We start from the raw sequence: 16,108 nt of genomic DNA on the forward strand, positions 1-16,108 counted from the left end.
GAGACAATCACGTCACGATATCTGTCTGAACTGAAGAAAACAAAACGATAATGTGAAGAGTTAAAAGTGCAGGATTTCTCCGTTTATTCACACCACAGAATCAAAGGTCACAAAGTCTATGTATTTTTCACATCAGGTCACTTCCACCACAACAAGATTTCTTATTGTTTCAGCTTCTTAAATCTGAATATTTTCTTCATTTCTTTGCTCCATGAAACAAAAATAATTAAAAACATTTTTGGTTTGTGGACAAAAACAAGATGTTCAAGATCATCATTTGAAAGTTTTCTGACATTTTATGGACCTAACGATTACTTGATTAATCGTGAAAATAATGGACAGATTCATTGATTACGTAAAATAATCGTTAGTTGCAACTCTACTGCACCTTAGAGCGCCTTAATTTGTTATTTGCAATTCTGACTTAAATCTCAGAATTCTGACTTTTTGTTTCAGGATCTCAAAATTCTGACTTTATTCTCAGAATTCAGGCTTTTTTTTGTATTTGAAAAAAGACCCATGCTTTAGGAAACAACTGTAATACAGTATTTGAGAGGATTCTGATTTATATTCCTTTATTTATAAAAAAATAAGAAAAATCACATATAAAATGCCACCTTTACAGCCGGAATATGTTTAATTTTAATAGTAAATCCACTCAATGGAGCATATGACATGTTTATGAGTGTAGAAGCAACAATGATTCTGTAATAATATCATATTTAATATTTTATTTATTCACAACACCTTTCGCAGAAGTACAAGACACAAAATGCTTGAAGAGAATAAAACTTGAAAGGCAAACAAACTATGAGATAAACTTGTAGAAAAGCACAATTTTGTATTGTTTTCTAGTACAGTTTTTCCCTAAATTCTGCTGCATTTATGTGGTTAATAAAAGGTCCCTCATGTCCATCAGTGTCTGGTTCTGCAGGGTTTTATACGTCAGAGTGAGTATTTTTTAACCTAAATCTGAAATTTGATTAAATATAAGTCTGACGTAAGACGTTTGTGAACCATTTTCATTTTCACTGACACGCGACGAGTCATAGATTTATACTCGACACTAAAGTGAATTAACTTCCCCCCTTTTTTCGCTAAGGGAAAATTAAAAAAAGCTCCAATCATTCAAGAACATAAAAAAAGAAAGAAAACGATGCAGACGTGAAGCAGTAAATTTTGACTTGAATACGAGCCACGCTTGCTCTTTAATGAAGTGTGTGATTGAGGTTAATGCAGGTAGAAGTCATTCCCCCCCCCCCCCCCTTTTATTTGACTCTTGTCGAGTCGTTAAAAAAGATCTTTATAAACACTTAATATGCTTTTAAAATCCATTTATTGTTTATCGTTTAAATAATGGCACGAGTTAAGTAGAATTAAATTGTTTTCTTATCCTTGGCCCCGGTCGCAGCAGATGTTTTATTTTTCACCGATAATCTCAAGGATTCCGTGTTTTTGTCGGATTCCAAGAGAGAGAGACTCAACAGGGTGGTGACTCACTCTCCTTCTCTGCTGTATTTACAGGAAACGATTGCGTGTTGAGTCTGTTGTGTTTTTAACGGCCCTGTGATTCCACCGTCGCTTCGTTTCTCGCTGAGGGGAAAGAAGGGGGAAAAAAGCAACCGGGGAGCGAAGGGTTCGTTCAATCGTTCGTGTTCCAGTCCTGTAACAAATGGACTTAACCCGGAGCTTATGTTTCCCAGATGCCTCGAAAAAACCCAAAAATGTTTTGTGAAATTAGATCAAATTATGCAGTTATTCTTCTCACAGAGACGCTATTTTTCAACCAGAGAGAGGGAGAGGAGGAGAGGGGAGGAGGGGGAAATACATCAACACTAGCAACCATTAAAAACAGTGGTAAATATTGAGAGCGCTTGTGTGTATGTTATACAATCGTTTTCATCTAATCTAATATAGAAGCTGATGAATAAACTTCCAGCCCTGCAGCTCTGCAGAACTTCATGAACCCCCCCGACTCATGTTGGGAACACGCTCCAGTTACCTCACGCAATCTGAACAACATGTTTCTTTCTTCAGTCTGATCCTCGCCGATTCTCTCAGAGATTACGTCTGCCGATAACGTGTTTCTCCCGTGTTATTCGGCTATTTTAAGCAGCGCCGCGAGTCAATCGCCGTCATTCCTCTTGAAGTGACGCAGTGGTGGCTCCGCCAAGGATTTTCAGATTCCATTCATCGCTTTGAGTGCTTTTTTTTTTAAAAAACAATTACAACAAGCGCTGTGTTTTTTCAGCTTCTTAAATGTGAATATTTTCTACTTTCTTTGCTCCATATAACAAATAAATCATTAAAACTGAATAATAAACTTTTTGGACATTTTCTGACATTTCATAGACCACACAACATAGAATATGACGATAATCATTAGTTTCAGCCCTGGAGCAATACGATTTCTTTTAAATCATAGTGGTTGTTGCATCAAATTCTAAGATTTTCTTCATTATGATGCATGTAAAAACCGAAACAAAGAAAATAATTCATATATCTAACGCACAAAAATGTAAATAAGTCGGCACTTTTCACAGTAAAACCATCAACTGTGTGCCAATATTGTAATGATTTGTACGTCATCTGGGCTAAAATGAATGATTCCATCTGTTTTTAAACACTGTATATAATGCTTTAATGCATTATTGTGTTTATTAATGTACTTTTATACTTAAAACAAAAGTAAATCTGCCCGTAAGGTGACTTTGAGTGCTTTGAACGGCCCCTGAAATCAAATATATTACTATAAATGTCATTCTCTTGTGATTTTATCTTATTTGTGAGCAGAAAACAACAAACCAAAAACTTAATCAGCTCCTACCAACTAATATTGTTGTAAATTGATAAACATTTGTATCATAAATGAGGTTCAAACCCGTCTGTACAGAGCTTTTTGTTGCTCACACTCTAATCTCGGTGTATTTAAACGTGTTTTATTGTGAAAATCCTTTTAAATTACATGCTCGTGCTCTTGCTTCAGCGTTGCAGCATCTGCATCAAAAACCCCAACAGGTTTCCAGTGGAATAAACTGTGCGTACTCGAGTGTTCAGGTCAATTTATTCTGCTGAAAATCCCTTCACTAAGCAGCTGTGAACCTGGGTGTTCCAAGCAGAGGAAATAAAGGTTTTTTTTGTTTTTTTTTTTGCTTTATCCCTTAAGCTCAGCTCAAAGCCAATTTTCCCTTCACATTTTCTTCCTGCCTCTCGACTTCAGTGCTGCTGCTGCTGTTTCGTTCCTAATCACACGCTGCAGAGGTGTCACTGCCGACCTGCGTGTAATCACAGCTTTCAATCAGAATGGAGCAGAAATAATCCAACACTCAATCTTGACTCACCTTGTCTTGCTGCTGCAGTGACCTACAGACGGTCTTTACCTTTTGTTTTATGTGATTTAAGGGGCTCCTGTTACACTAAATATGGTCCTTTTATATTATAATTAATATGGTTACCATTTAATTGGCATAAAGCAGCCACAGACGTGGATTTCTCTGTCACTCTCTTGTTGGCAGAGGAAGGATAAAGCGTGTCATCATGTGTTGTGGCACATTTTGAGTCGTGTTTTTCTTGTGACTTGGTCTCACCAGCAGCTGTTTGGCGGTTATTGATCGTCCCTGCGTGTGGCACGGGGATTCAGTGTGTGTTTTGGTCTGCAGGTAGATGCATTAAAGGAGATTACTGCTCTGTTTTTAGATGCAGCAGCAGCCGCAGTGGCAGGGTGAAGTTGCAGTGAGAGCCCCCCCCCCCAGGGTTTCCCCCCCTGCACCTGTTTAAAAATGTACATTTAACATTTAAGTTCAGCAGGACGACTTACTTTATACCTGTTTTTCACAATTCTCTGAACATAGAACAGATTATTTAACTATAAGGATGGCTTCATATCACTTTTCGGTGTCTGATACCAATATTTATTGATACTGGTGTTAGTCCGATAAAGTCATTTTACAAAAAACTACTAAAATACTGTTTCTAAATCTTATTTACATTTTGACAGCGATTGTATCGGATATTGGATCATCCCTTTTTAACTAATTAACCATTTGGTTTACAAAGTGCCAGGCAGTAGGTTTAATGACTATCCATCATGCCTTCTGAAAATATTCAAATATCTTATTTTGATCAACAAAAAAAGTCGAAAAATAAATATATAATTTTATAAAAACAGATGTAGATTCACCTATACCTAAACCAAACTGATAGATTATTTGATTAATTGTTTTCTTTTACATTTTTGGGAGGGGTTTTTTAAAGTCATACTGTCTTTTTAACTCGTATACTTAACGTTGATGTACCTCCATTTGACCTGTGCATGTTGTGATGTGATCATCTTCCCGTTGCCAAAAAACAAAAAAAAATAATGTAAACTCCAGCGAGTGAAAGTAATACAGGGTTCACTCTGTGTTGAGTTAATGGAAGCAGCTAATTAGATACATTCAAGGACCCTCGTAAATGTCATCACTTTTGTGGCACATCTACAGCATTTTGAGCTTAGAGGACCAAGTTTAAGGTGCATTCAAGAAATCCCGATTATCCAAACTGATTTTTTTTGGGAGACGTACAGTCTTTTTTAACTCTTAATCTTAACGTTGACGGACCTCCGTTTGACCTGTGCATGTTGTGATGAGATCATCTTCCCATCTCTGCGATCTCCTGCTTGGTTTTGACCTCGACCGGGGGCTTTGCTGCCATAGCTCCTCGTAGACATGTTATCAGTTTTCAGCTACACTTAATTCAAATTCTCTGATAACATCAGGGTCTTTTCACTCTCAGCAAACAAACGTCCAGGCTCGTTTTACATGAGATTTTGTCCCTACACCCTTTTTTGTTCAGAGACCAATCCACTTATGATTTAATATTAAAGATTAACGTTGACCCAAATGAGCTGAGGGAGCTTCGTCTAGTTTTCTTGGCAGAAAGAAAGCAAAGCTAACAACGTTAGAGAAGGACCATATATTTACTCCTGTAACCAGAAATGGAGCTTTAAGTTTCAGAATGGTTTATAATGTTGTCACAGGCTCTAATTGCTGCATTTAAGCACTTTATAATAGGCTAATTTGAATAGTCAATGGTTTTATTTGTTTGGTATTCTAATCTGCAGCCTGGGTTCCCATAGGTCCTTGAAATCCTTGAAAGTTTGAAAAATAGACTTAATAGACATGGGTCATTGAAAGTGCTTGAATTTTATGCAGGAAAGAAGTTAAGTTGATATTTAGCTAAATGTCTCCCTTTGTTTGTTACGGCGCCACCTACGTTGCTTGATGTACGTAGACGAGGCCCACGCAGGACAAACATGGAGTCTATAATTACTAGCAGTGTTGTGGACACTGTCCTCTGTCTCTCTCCACCGTTGACGTGAGATTCCGTGCAGAACAAGGAGCAAGTATCGTTAAGCAAGAGACGTGATGTCTGGGAAATGAAAATTCCAAGATCTCTGTCAAGACCGACTTTGACCAAGACCCCAAGGACAATCACTTGTCCAGATGCAAATCAATAAAATTGGATGCCATGGACGAAACGTACAATTTGTCATCCCATCTTAACCTGTGTCGGCACATTTGGTCCTTGAATTTGAGGGAATTGGCCTTGGAAAGTTCTTGAAAAGTACTTGAATGTGATGTCAACTAAGGTGTGGGAATTCTGTCCAGAGCGTGAAAACAAGAGTACTGTACCAAACTGAACCATTCTACTTGATGGAAACACAGCTTAAATTGACCCCAGCCACAGGGAGGGCCACATCCAGTTTCACCCTGGTTCTGAAAACCCAAGCCTGGATAAATGCATCCGACATTAAAAACATCCACTGTGGCGACCTCTAGAGAGCGAGAAGCCAAAAAAGAAAAAAAAATAATAATAAGAGTGTTCACTCTGTGTTGAGTTAATGGGAGCAGCTTATTCGATGCATTCAATGACCCTGGTAAATGTCCTTACCGTTGTGGCACATCTACAGCATTTTGAGCTTAGACGAGCAAGTTGAAGGTGCATTCAAGAAATCTCGTAAACTTCAACACTTCTGCAAACGCTCACGAAGTCCACTAACTAAATTGCCTTTTGTTTTAATAAATGCAATTATTGATAAAACTTTGGTTTTCTTTTACTTTTTAGTATATTACAGCGTGGTTTCCACCGAGTGGAACAATTCGGTTTGGTGCAATACATATTTTTTTGTGTTTCCATTGGGGGGTAGTAGCAAAGTAACCCTTCCCCAACCGTTCTATTTTTCGGTGTGGAGCTAGCCCTAATTCTCGGAAGACTCGTGTCCATCCCTACTTTATAGCAGTGACTAAAACTGGTTTATGGAAGAAAAAAATGTAGAGTAGAACGTTCAGGAAAAGAGATGTTCATGTGAAATGAGAGAGAGAGAGCAACGATTATCCGAGGCTAATAACTACAGTACGAGTATCTCATGTTCATGTGTGGGTGTGTCTGCTGTCGGCATGGTTCTGATCTGAATTAAGGGGCAACTCTCCTGTGTATAAATAACTGACACACACACACACATTACAGAGAGAACACCAGCTCACTCTAAAGCATGTGATACACTGAGTAGGGGTCTCTCTCTCTCTCTCTCCTCTCTCGCTCTCTTCCTCTCTCTCTTTTTGCTCACAGCCTCACTCTCTCTCTCTCTGTAATCACCTATTCTTGGAGCGTTTTTCCAATTGCCTCATCGGAAAACCATGCGGGGAGGGATGGTCGATCTGCAGTGATTGAACATTTCTGCTCGCAATTTAACTCCCATCTTATAGGGGTTAGTTCAGCCTCTCTCTCTCTCTCTCTCTCCCTCACACACACACACTCACTGTTCCTCTTCTGACTTCAAATGCACTCAGGATAACGACCTTTGCTATTCCCGGTCCTCCACTCTAACCACAGCAATGTACAGATGTGAGAGAAAATGTACGAGAAGGCGTGTTTTTATTAGTCGAGATGTTTTAAGAGGAGTGGAGAGAGACGTCCCCTCTAAGGCCAGAGTTCGGCCTCATGATTTGTCCAGTCACAGATGTTCCCTGTCAGTGTGTGTTTACTGTACGTATGTCAACTGATTTTTAAATATTAAACAAAAAAAGAGACACAGGAATTCCAATATGTTTGACGTCAATTAGAAACGGTGGCCTCCTCATTTTCAGTTCCAGTTCCAGCAAGATTTTGTGTTAAAATGTGTAAAACATTGTACTGGGTACATGTGAGTAACAATAACATAGTTTAACAGTCAAATTCAATAGATGGATTTAGATAGTTAAATTATAGTTACTATAGAGCCACATTGTAAATGTTGTTTTTAATATAATAATTGAATGGTTGGAAAATGGGTCACAACACCAGGTGCATGGTTCTAATGAGTTTACCTATGTGTCCAAATTAATCATCAGTGGTGTGATGTGTAATAAACAGATTGGTGTCATGCCTGCATACTACAATAATTGTCATATTTCTGTCAATAACAGTGTATTTGCAAGGTAAAAAAAGTGAGGGAAAATACCTGAAAGTTGGTCTCAAATGTCTTGCGTTGTCCACAAAGCAAAATGATTCACTTTTTAAGGATTTCTTTGTTATATGAAGTAAAGAAAAACTAGTAAATATTCACATTTAAGAGGGCTGGATATTCAGATACCATTGATTTAATAATGGAGTAGTTGTCACAGAACCATGTGCTCATGTACGGCAAACATCAGACATATTAATATATGGTGATACAACAAAACAGAATTCCTGTGGTGGCCACTGACTTCCTTACATGCTCGGTGTGTGACGCTCACATGCAGCCACTTAGTTTCCACTACATCAAGTTAACTACATCAAGTGCCGACATTTCACCTGACCACGCCTCATTCTTTTAAGACCCGCGGGCTCATGGGAACTCACATGAGCCCGTGTGATATTAAAACAACGTGGGCCGCTGCCGGACGGGGAGACGACAACTGTCTCCATCTGAGACATGTGGCGGCACTTTGTTCCCTGTAGTGCCTTTAAATATTTGATGAGTCTCTAATAATATATATGTATATGTATGTATATACATATGTATATATCTATATCTACATATATGTGTGTACACATATATATGTATATGTGTGTGTGTATATATATATATATATATATATATATATATACATACATACACACACAGTACTGTGCAAACGTCTCAGGTCACCAGCAACTTTGTTGTTTTTCTATCTGTTAAATTCTGTGCTTGGTGACATTTGGATTAAAATGATTTGATGCTTTGGAGGTGAAGTTTAAGGTGCATTCAAGAATTCCCGTAAATTTCAACACTTCTGCCCTTTATCACAGCAGATACAAACACACAGTTTTTAACCAAGAACAATAATTATTATAGTTTCATTTAAGGCTGGGCAATAATATGTCTTATACATAATATCTGTAAGAGTAGGTCACACTAAATATTTGACATTTTTACCTTTTAGAAGATGTTTTCTTTCTTAAGATTTCTGTTATTTTAAAACTACAGACATGTGGTTGTATAAATAATATCACTGTTTTCTCATCATAGTGTTACTAAAGCAACACACCTAATGGTTGATTAAGAAATGTGCGTAGTACTTTCATACCTGATTAATCTCTTGGTTGTTTGGTCAGTGTTTTTTCCAAAACTCAAAATGTCTCGTCTTGACACACCACAATCCAAAAATTATTCTGTTATAATGATTTTATTTGTCTGGGTAATCCTGGGTGGTGTGATGTGTAATAAACAAATTAGTGTCATGCCTGCATACTATCATAATAGTCATATTTCTGTTAATAAAGGTGTATTTGAGAGGTAAAAAGTGAGGGGAAAATACCTGAAATATATATGTAAATATGTTAAAAAATAGCAGAATTATTTTAATAATCAATCAGTGAGTGATTGATGAGTTTGTTGGTCCGTTAAATGTCAGAAAACAGTGAAAAATGTTGATTCCAACCTCAAAGTCTTGTTTTTGTCCACAAACCGAAATGATTCACTTATAATGATTTCTTTGTTCTATGAAGCAAAGAAAAACTAGGAAATATTCACTTTTAAGAAGCTGGAAAATCGGAAAAAACACTAAAACTAAGTGAAAATCAAAAATATTCAACGATTAATTTAGTAATCGATTAATTATCATTCAGTCGTTGCAACTCTCATCCATTCATCTGTGGGTTATTTTCTCAATGAATCTGTTATGGTCTCAAAATGTCTTGTTTTGTTTTCAGTTTTAATGATTTCTGTTCGATGGGGAAAAGAAACCAGAAAATATTCACATTTAACTCTTTTAGTAAGCAGTAATTGTTGCGTTCCTACTTCTTAGTCTGCTCCAGTATCTCTTCACTCTGACTGTTCAGATTAAGTGCTTAGATTTGTCGAATTAAAACCATAAACCGCTTCAAAAGTGAAACCTATCATCACGCGTGTTTCTGCGTGTGATGTGACGATAAGAGTCACTTCAAATTAAGAGGTGCAATTACACTTCTCGTTCATCTCAGTCACGAGTCAGTCATATCCTCCCACGTCTGACTCGGCGCTGTTGAACTATGGGGCAGAAATACCATAAAAATAACCTCAGATGCAGCTGTGGAAAACTTGTCGGAGTCACGTTGCCCACGAGTTTTGGATCAATTTTCATGCTCCGTTTCCAAACCGCCGTCACCAGCGCGTAAACTGCAAAGTGACCTCAGCTTAGCCTCGGCCTCACCCAGGAGAGGGTGGAAAAAAAGAAAAAAGAAAAAGTCTTTCCTCTGGCAGCAGCAGCAGCAGCAGCAGCGTGGGGGCTTTGGATTGAAAATGTGGACATTTGGAGCCAAGTTACCTCATGTCCGTGTCACGGAATGTTTTTAGATCTGCCATCTTTAGATCTTACTCTTTTATTATCTTGCATTCCCAGGATTGAGATCGAGGACTCGGAGGCCGTGGGCATCTCCAATATCATCTCCAACCTGATCACCATGTTCCCCCGGAGTATTTTAACCGCGCTGCCCAGCGAGCTCTTCACCTCCTTCATCAACTGCCTCACGTTGCTCACCTGCTCGTTTGGACGCAGCGCCGCGCTGGAGGAGGTGGTGAGTGAGAACGTGTGTCTGTCACAGCTCATGTCGTCAACTCTGTGTGTGTGTGTGTGTGTGTGGGGGGGGGGTGTTTTCCAGCTCTGTCAGGCTGTTCAGGTTCATCTTAAGCTTTCTTTATGCTCTGTCACTGTCAAATGTTCTTCATTCAAAGCCCTTTTTTTTGCTCACAGCACATCTCGAGAAAACTCCAAAAACCACTAATGCATCATGGGTAGTAGTAAAAGTTAAAGTATATGACATTTACTGTACTTAAGTATCAAAAGTGAGGAGTAAGGATTGAGTCATGGTGGCTCAGTGGTAGGAACGAGTTGTCTTTCAACTGTAAAGGTTGTGGGTTAAATTCCTGGCTCTGCTAAGTCTACATGTGTGTCCTTGAGCAAAGACACACAAAAACCAGTGTGTGAATGGGTGAAAACTGAAGTGTAAAAGCTTCTTCTTCTGATTTTATTTGGTAGTAACGGGTAGATGGAAGTTAGAGGAAATGTAGTGAAGTAAAAGTTGTACTTGAGTACAGTAACAAAGTATTTGTACTTCATTCATGGGTATGAATCTTCCAGACCAGGTTTGTTTTGCTGTTCTGTGTCGGTTTATCATCCAAAGCAAGCAAAGAAAATGACCAAATTAGTCCTCGTATCCTTGTAATCCTTGTATAATCCAGTCATCTCACATACAGAACTCAGGTTAAGACCAAAGTAATCATATTAAATAACAAAAACTCACATTTTTCCAGCTCTGTCAGGCTGTTCATGTTCATCTATAGGCTGCTGTAAACTGTGATTTCAATATTCTTTGTGCTCTTTCACTGTTTAATGTTCTTAATTAAAAGCCTTTTTGCACACAGCACATCTGAGGTGCACATAGTGGCCATTAGTCAAAAAACCCTCAAGATAAACTTAATTAAAACACCACTAATGCATCATGGGTATGAATCTTACACGGGCAATAGAAATAAACATGTCCAGACCAGGTTGTTTTTGCTGTTCTGCGTCAGTTTATCGTCCAGAGCAAGCAAATAAAATAACAAATAATCCAGTAATCTCACATAATATATAATTCAGGTTATGCCCAAAGCAATCCTAATAAATAACAAAAACTCACGTTTGCTTACCAAAAACTAGTAAATGTATCAACAATAACATAGCTGAGGGGAGTAAAACTAAATACTGAGAATCAAAAATGTTATGAAAACAAAAAACATTGTCTACGCAAATCATTAATGACACTATTAAACCAATATCTAAATACCAAACAAAAAGCTCCCACAGGGCATTTAGAAGAAAAATACACATATTGAAACACTGCAAACAAACAATCTTCCCATTTTAAAACATAAACCCTAAAAGACAACAACAAAAATAACATAAGAATAAGGACAAAGAACATTTCGGGAACAGATTTGTCCACTTTTGCCAACTTGTGCCAAGAACAATGGACATTTAACGAGTGTGTACTGTTCCGCTTAACTCAAAAAAAATGTTATTTTAATTTTAAAAGGTAAACAACAGTGTTAAAAGGTCACTTTCACTTCTTTCCACTGTGTTAAAGTGGTTTGCTTGGGTCTAAAGTGACCTGTGGTCTCGCCTCACTGTTTCCCTTCAACGACCAAGGTTCATCGTTGTTTGTTCCTTGACGTTTTGGGGGAAAAACCCAAACCACTTCCATAAAACGGAGGTGGAGTTATTTTTAGGAGTCATTTTCGGCCACGGCTTCACCCACTACGCTCATGATTGGTTGATTGCAGTTTCTCTAGGGTGCGCACGAAGCAGACTAAGCAAATATTTGTGTGATTTGGCTGAGGGGGGAATACAAAACTGATTGTCTGCAAGAATGTGACCTGTATGATCTCTCGTCAGCACGTTCTAGTCTATCACGATCTACCCACCTCCAAATGGAACGCAGAGTTATTCCAGCACGGCACAGCTTCACTCTACTCGGTTTCACATTGTTTTCCATTACTATAGTTCCTCCTCGACGTGAGTGTGAGTCAAACTGCCATGAAGTGGGTTTTCATACGCGACACAAACACAAACCAGTTGTTTTTGGTGTTACTGAATCGGATACATTTTAGACGATTGTTGGAGATCAACGTAGTGTTTTCAGGGATTTTTAAGTTCTGATCTACAGTTCGTTCATTGTTCACTTTGATGCTTGTGTCAGACGGCGCACAAGCCCACGACTCCAGTGATGGCACTCTCTGACTAATCAGTGGCCAGCAGTTCAGTCTGTTGACGTCACGTTTTTAGTATCAGCTCAGCTTCGTCAGAGCAGGCACTAAAGGTACCATCACTGATGGAAAGGCAAAAACCCAAGTAGAGTCGAGCCGTGCCGAACTGAGTCGTACTGGAACTGTATCATGGAAAAGCGCCGTTAGACCACTTAATGTAGAATGTTTAGCCCTAAATGAACAACATTGGTATTTATCTGAATCATTTTTGTTTCTGTAACCAGCATGTAGAAGCTCTTTCAACGAAATGATATTTTTTAATGCTAAAATGTAAATATTATTACCCATGAATTTTTACAACAAAAACTGCAAAAATAGTAAAGCACATTATTATATCTTCATTAGGATGTTAAAATTATAGTTATTTACTCGCATTCCAGAAAATTTGGTTGAATGTTACATTTTTGGGTATAAAAAGGTGAATTAGTTTGTAATTTGCCAGTTTTTCTAAAATATTTGTGTTTTAACTGTAAATATTCATGAGTTCACCCCTTTCAAGTGTTGAAAGTAATCATTAAATGTTTAAAACGTGTTTTAAAACAGTCTGTGAGGCAGTAAAGTGACTTTCCTCCCGTTGTTAAGGAGCATTTACGTCTGTTTTCTCACATTTCTTCCATCTCCACTCGTCTCCCTCCAGCTGGACAAGGACGACATGGTCTACATGGAGGCCTACGACAAGCTGCTGGAGTCGTGGCTGACGCTCGTGCAGGACGACGAGCACTTTCCTCGCGGCTGCTTCGTGCAGCCGGCGGTGCAGGTCTTCAACTCCTACATCCAGTGTCACATCGCCGCTCCTGACGGCACACGCAACCTGGTACCGCTTCAAGTTCTTAAACCCTCACAATTAATTTATACGTAGGTAGCTTCATCACAGAAAAACAAACTGAATTGTTCTTCTCACCTTTTTAGTCAGTGAATGGCATCTCGTCTCATGAAGAGGAGGAGATCAACGAGCTGCAGGAAGACGACAGAGAGCTGTTCTCAGACCAGCTGTCCAGCATCGGCATGCTGGGACGCGTGGCAGCTGACCACTGCATCCCTCTGCTCACAAGGTTCATAATCTCCTTTTTTTTATATATATAAGATAATTATTATGTTACACTCTGTGAGTTAAAGTGTTGTATTTACAGTTTGCTGGAGGACCGCGTGACGCGGGTGCACGGTCAACTCCAGAGGACACAGCAGCACCTCATGGCCTCGTCCGACCCGGGTTCGATGGACCGCAAAGTCCTGGACGACCTCTACGAGGACATCCACTGGCTCATACTGGTCTCAGGTCAGTTTTTTAGAGTTGTCGGGTCTTGTAGCCACTTTACTAGATTTTCTGGCTTTTTTTTTCCAGAAAAACATAATTTATTTCTGTTAAATTAATTCCCCTGGGGCCAAAGTGAGTAGATTTGACATTTATTATCCTAGGCAGGACTAAAAATAGAAAACTATCTGCACATTTTTTTACTTATTTGGTTTCCCCTGATGACGAAAGGTTGCAAAATCTCTCCTAATTGACCCTTTATTGGTCTACTGCCAGTATATACACACATGCAGTATAGTAGAGTCATTTTATTATACATTAACATCACAAAAGTGAATAAAATGGCAATATAACTTAAAAATAAGTGTTGAACCATTAAAACATGAAGAACAAAACTAATTTAAATCAAAATAAAAGGTGAAAAAGTTTTTACACTTAAATATATCTACCGAACAGGAACAGTTTTCAGCATAATTAATGAAAATGAGGTTTACCAGTGCAGCACTTTACTACAAACTGAGTTTATTTAAGAGGAACTGAACTAACTCCACCCTGTTATTTTTTACTTTGAGTTCATTAAATAGCGTCTGAATCAGCATCATTAAAGTGTTCAAAGCAGTTCTGTGTCGAGTCCTCGCCGTATATTTACTGTTTCAGCCGCATTAGAACGTCTGCCAAAAGAAAACGCCTTTTAAGGCTTTTTATCGTCTGTAATGGCGTGAATATTTTGCAGTGAAGTCACTTCACTCAAGCTAATCTATGCAGCCTTCGGGAAGCATCGAAACTCAACAAGTGTTTTAGTTTGTCCATCGCGAGCCACTGTTAAAACATGGTTATCCAGAATGGCGGAGCTGACCCTGCTTCAGATAGAAATAAAAAGCTAACAAGAATTCATGCTATCAGGTGATTGTACACTTATAGGTAAGTATTAAGGCTTAAGGACTAAGTAAATACTTAATGTTTATAAGCTCTTTAGATTCAATTTATGCCACATTGAAAATAATTTCACCCAAATTTTACAGACTGGACATATATTGGAAATATTACCAAATCTTTTGCTATATTTCCATACAATGACAATAATCTAGTCTTTTCACATAATATATATGTATACGTGTGTGTGTGTGTGTATGAAAAGACTAGTAAAAATTAAGATTAGTCGATTAAATTTTCAACTTTGTGATATTCTGCTTTATTATTTTCAATGTTGCAGAAATTGAATTTAAAGTAATTATATACATTAAGTATTTACTTAATTCTTAAGTCCGAGTATACTTAATTTCTTGTAAGTGTGCAATGACCTGATATATGTGTATGTTTGTATATGTATATATTTGTATATATATATATATTTGGTTCAACTTCTTTCCATAGTTGAACCAAAAGAGAACGTGCCGTGTGTAACACGTGTGTAACCCGTGGTCTGCTCTCTCTGCAGGGTACGTGTTGGCAGACGACCCTCAGGGTGAAACGCCGCTGATCCCCTCCGAGGTGATGGAGTTCTCCATTAAACACTCGCAGGAGGTGGACATAAACACCACGCTGCAGATCCTGGGATCGCCGGGGGAGAAGGCTTCGTCCATTCCGGGCTGCAACCGCACAGACTCGGTCATCAGGTGAGAAGAAAGAAACACTCAGTGAACAGAAAGTGTCAAAATGTCGCTGATTCAAGGTCCAGACAAAGCACAGTGAGATACGTCTGCTATCAGAAGTGATAGCTCTTCATATTGTGCTGCAGTCCTTGGATGTCATCATGGCCGCCGGGCGAGACGGCCATTAAACTCTCCCCCAGAATAGATTTGTCTCTCAGTGCGACGGCGAGGCTGGATGACTGCACGTCAAAGAGATGTCAGTTATTGCCCCATAAAAAAGAACAAAAAAAATAACCTGACGGTGCTTTCACATTCACACTCAAACGCCATCCGACTGTGTAGAAGACGGTGGTGTCCTGGTCAACATGCAGTTTAATCCCACAGGGACCAAAATCTAATCAAATAGGTTTTGTTGTCCTCACAGGGAAGTAAGAAGTGCTACAACAACAGCTCTACAACAATAACAAGACAATAAACAGCCACATATAAATAACAAATAATAAAGAAATACACAAAATAAATTATTGCACCTGCCCTGAAACCCAAAGTGAAAAAATTAGGCAAGTATAGGCAAGACGTGACATTAAAACCATTAAGTACACATCATTTAATATTGCACCAGCCTTGAAACCCATAAAATGAAAATAATGTGCAAACAATTACTAAATTAATCAATTATTTTGTTCATTTTGAGTTTTTTCCTTTAAACTAATTGACACAAGTTGTCAGATTTTTCGTAAATGTGTATTTTCTGGTTCCTTTGCTTCATGTAGTAGAAAAATAAACACAGATCATCGATTAATAGAGAAAATAATCTTCAGTCGCAGCCCTCGTGACAACAATGTCCCTGTCAGAGGTAAATAAATACATTTATGTTGTGGTGTGAAGACTTGTTTGACTTTGAGTTTGTTTTTTGTTTGTTTTTTAAAGTCAAAGTAAATGGATGAGTCAAGATAATAATGTTTTGTTGCTGCAGTGACAGAATAAAAGCTGCTC

The 16,108-nt window shown here is 38.4% G+C and overlaps 1 protein-coding gene across 1 annotated transcript in view; it reads left to right on the forward strand.

Annotated features, from left to right (window-relative positions):
- The window catches only part of xpo4 (exportin 4), a 65,978-nt gene that overhangs the window by 36,585 nt on the left and 13,285 nt on the right, over positions 1-16,108 (forward strand). The window contains exons 9-13 of the mRNA XM_058617460.1: positions 9,864-10,038; positions 12,906-13,082; positions 13,178-13,320; positions 13,399-13,544; positions 14,959-15,136. Coding sequence (XP_058473443.1) covers positions 9,864-10,038; positions 12,906-13,082; positions 13,178-13,320; positions 13,399-13,544; positions 14,959-15,136 — 819 coding nt within the window. The remainder of the gene's footprint in view (positions 1-9,863; positions 10,039-12,905; positions 13,083-13,177; positions 13,321-13,398; positions 13,545-14,958; positions 15,137-16,108) is intronic.

The sequence above is a fragment of the Solea solea genome, chromosome 2, assembly GCF_958295425.1.
Source record: "Solea solea chromosome 2, fSolSol10.1, whole genome shotgun sequence".
Lineage (NCBI taxonomy): Eukaryota > Metazoa > Chordata > Actinopteri > Pleuronectiformes > Soleidae > Solea > Solea solea.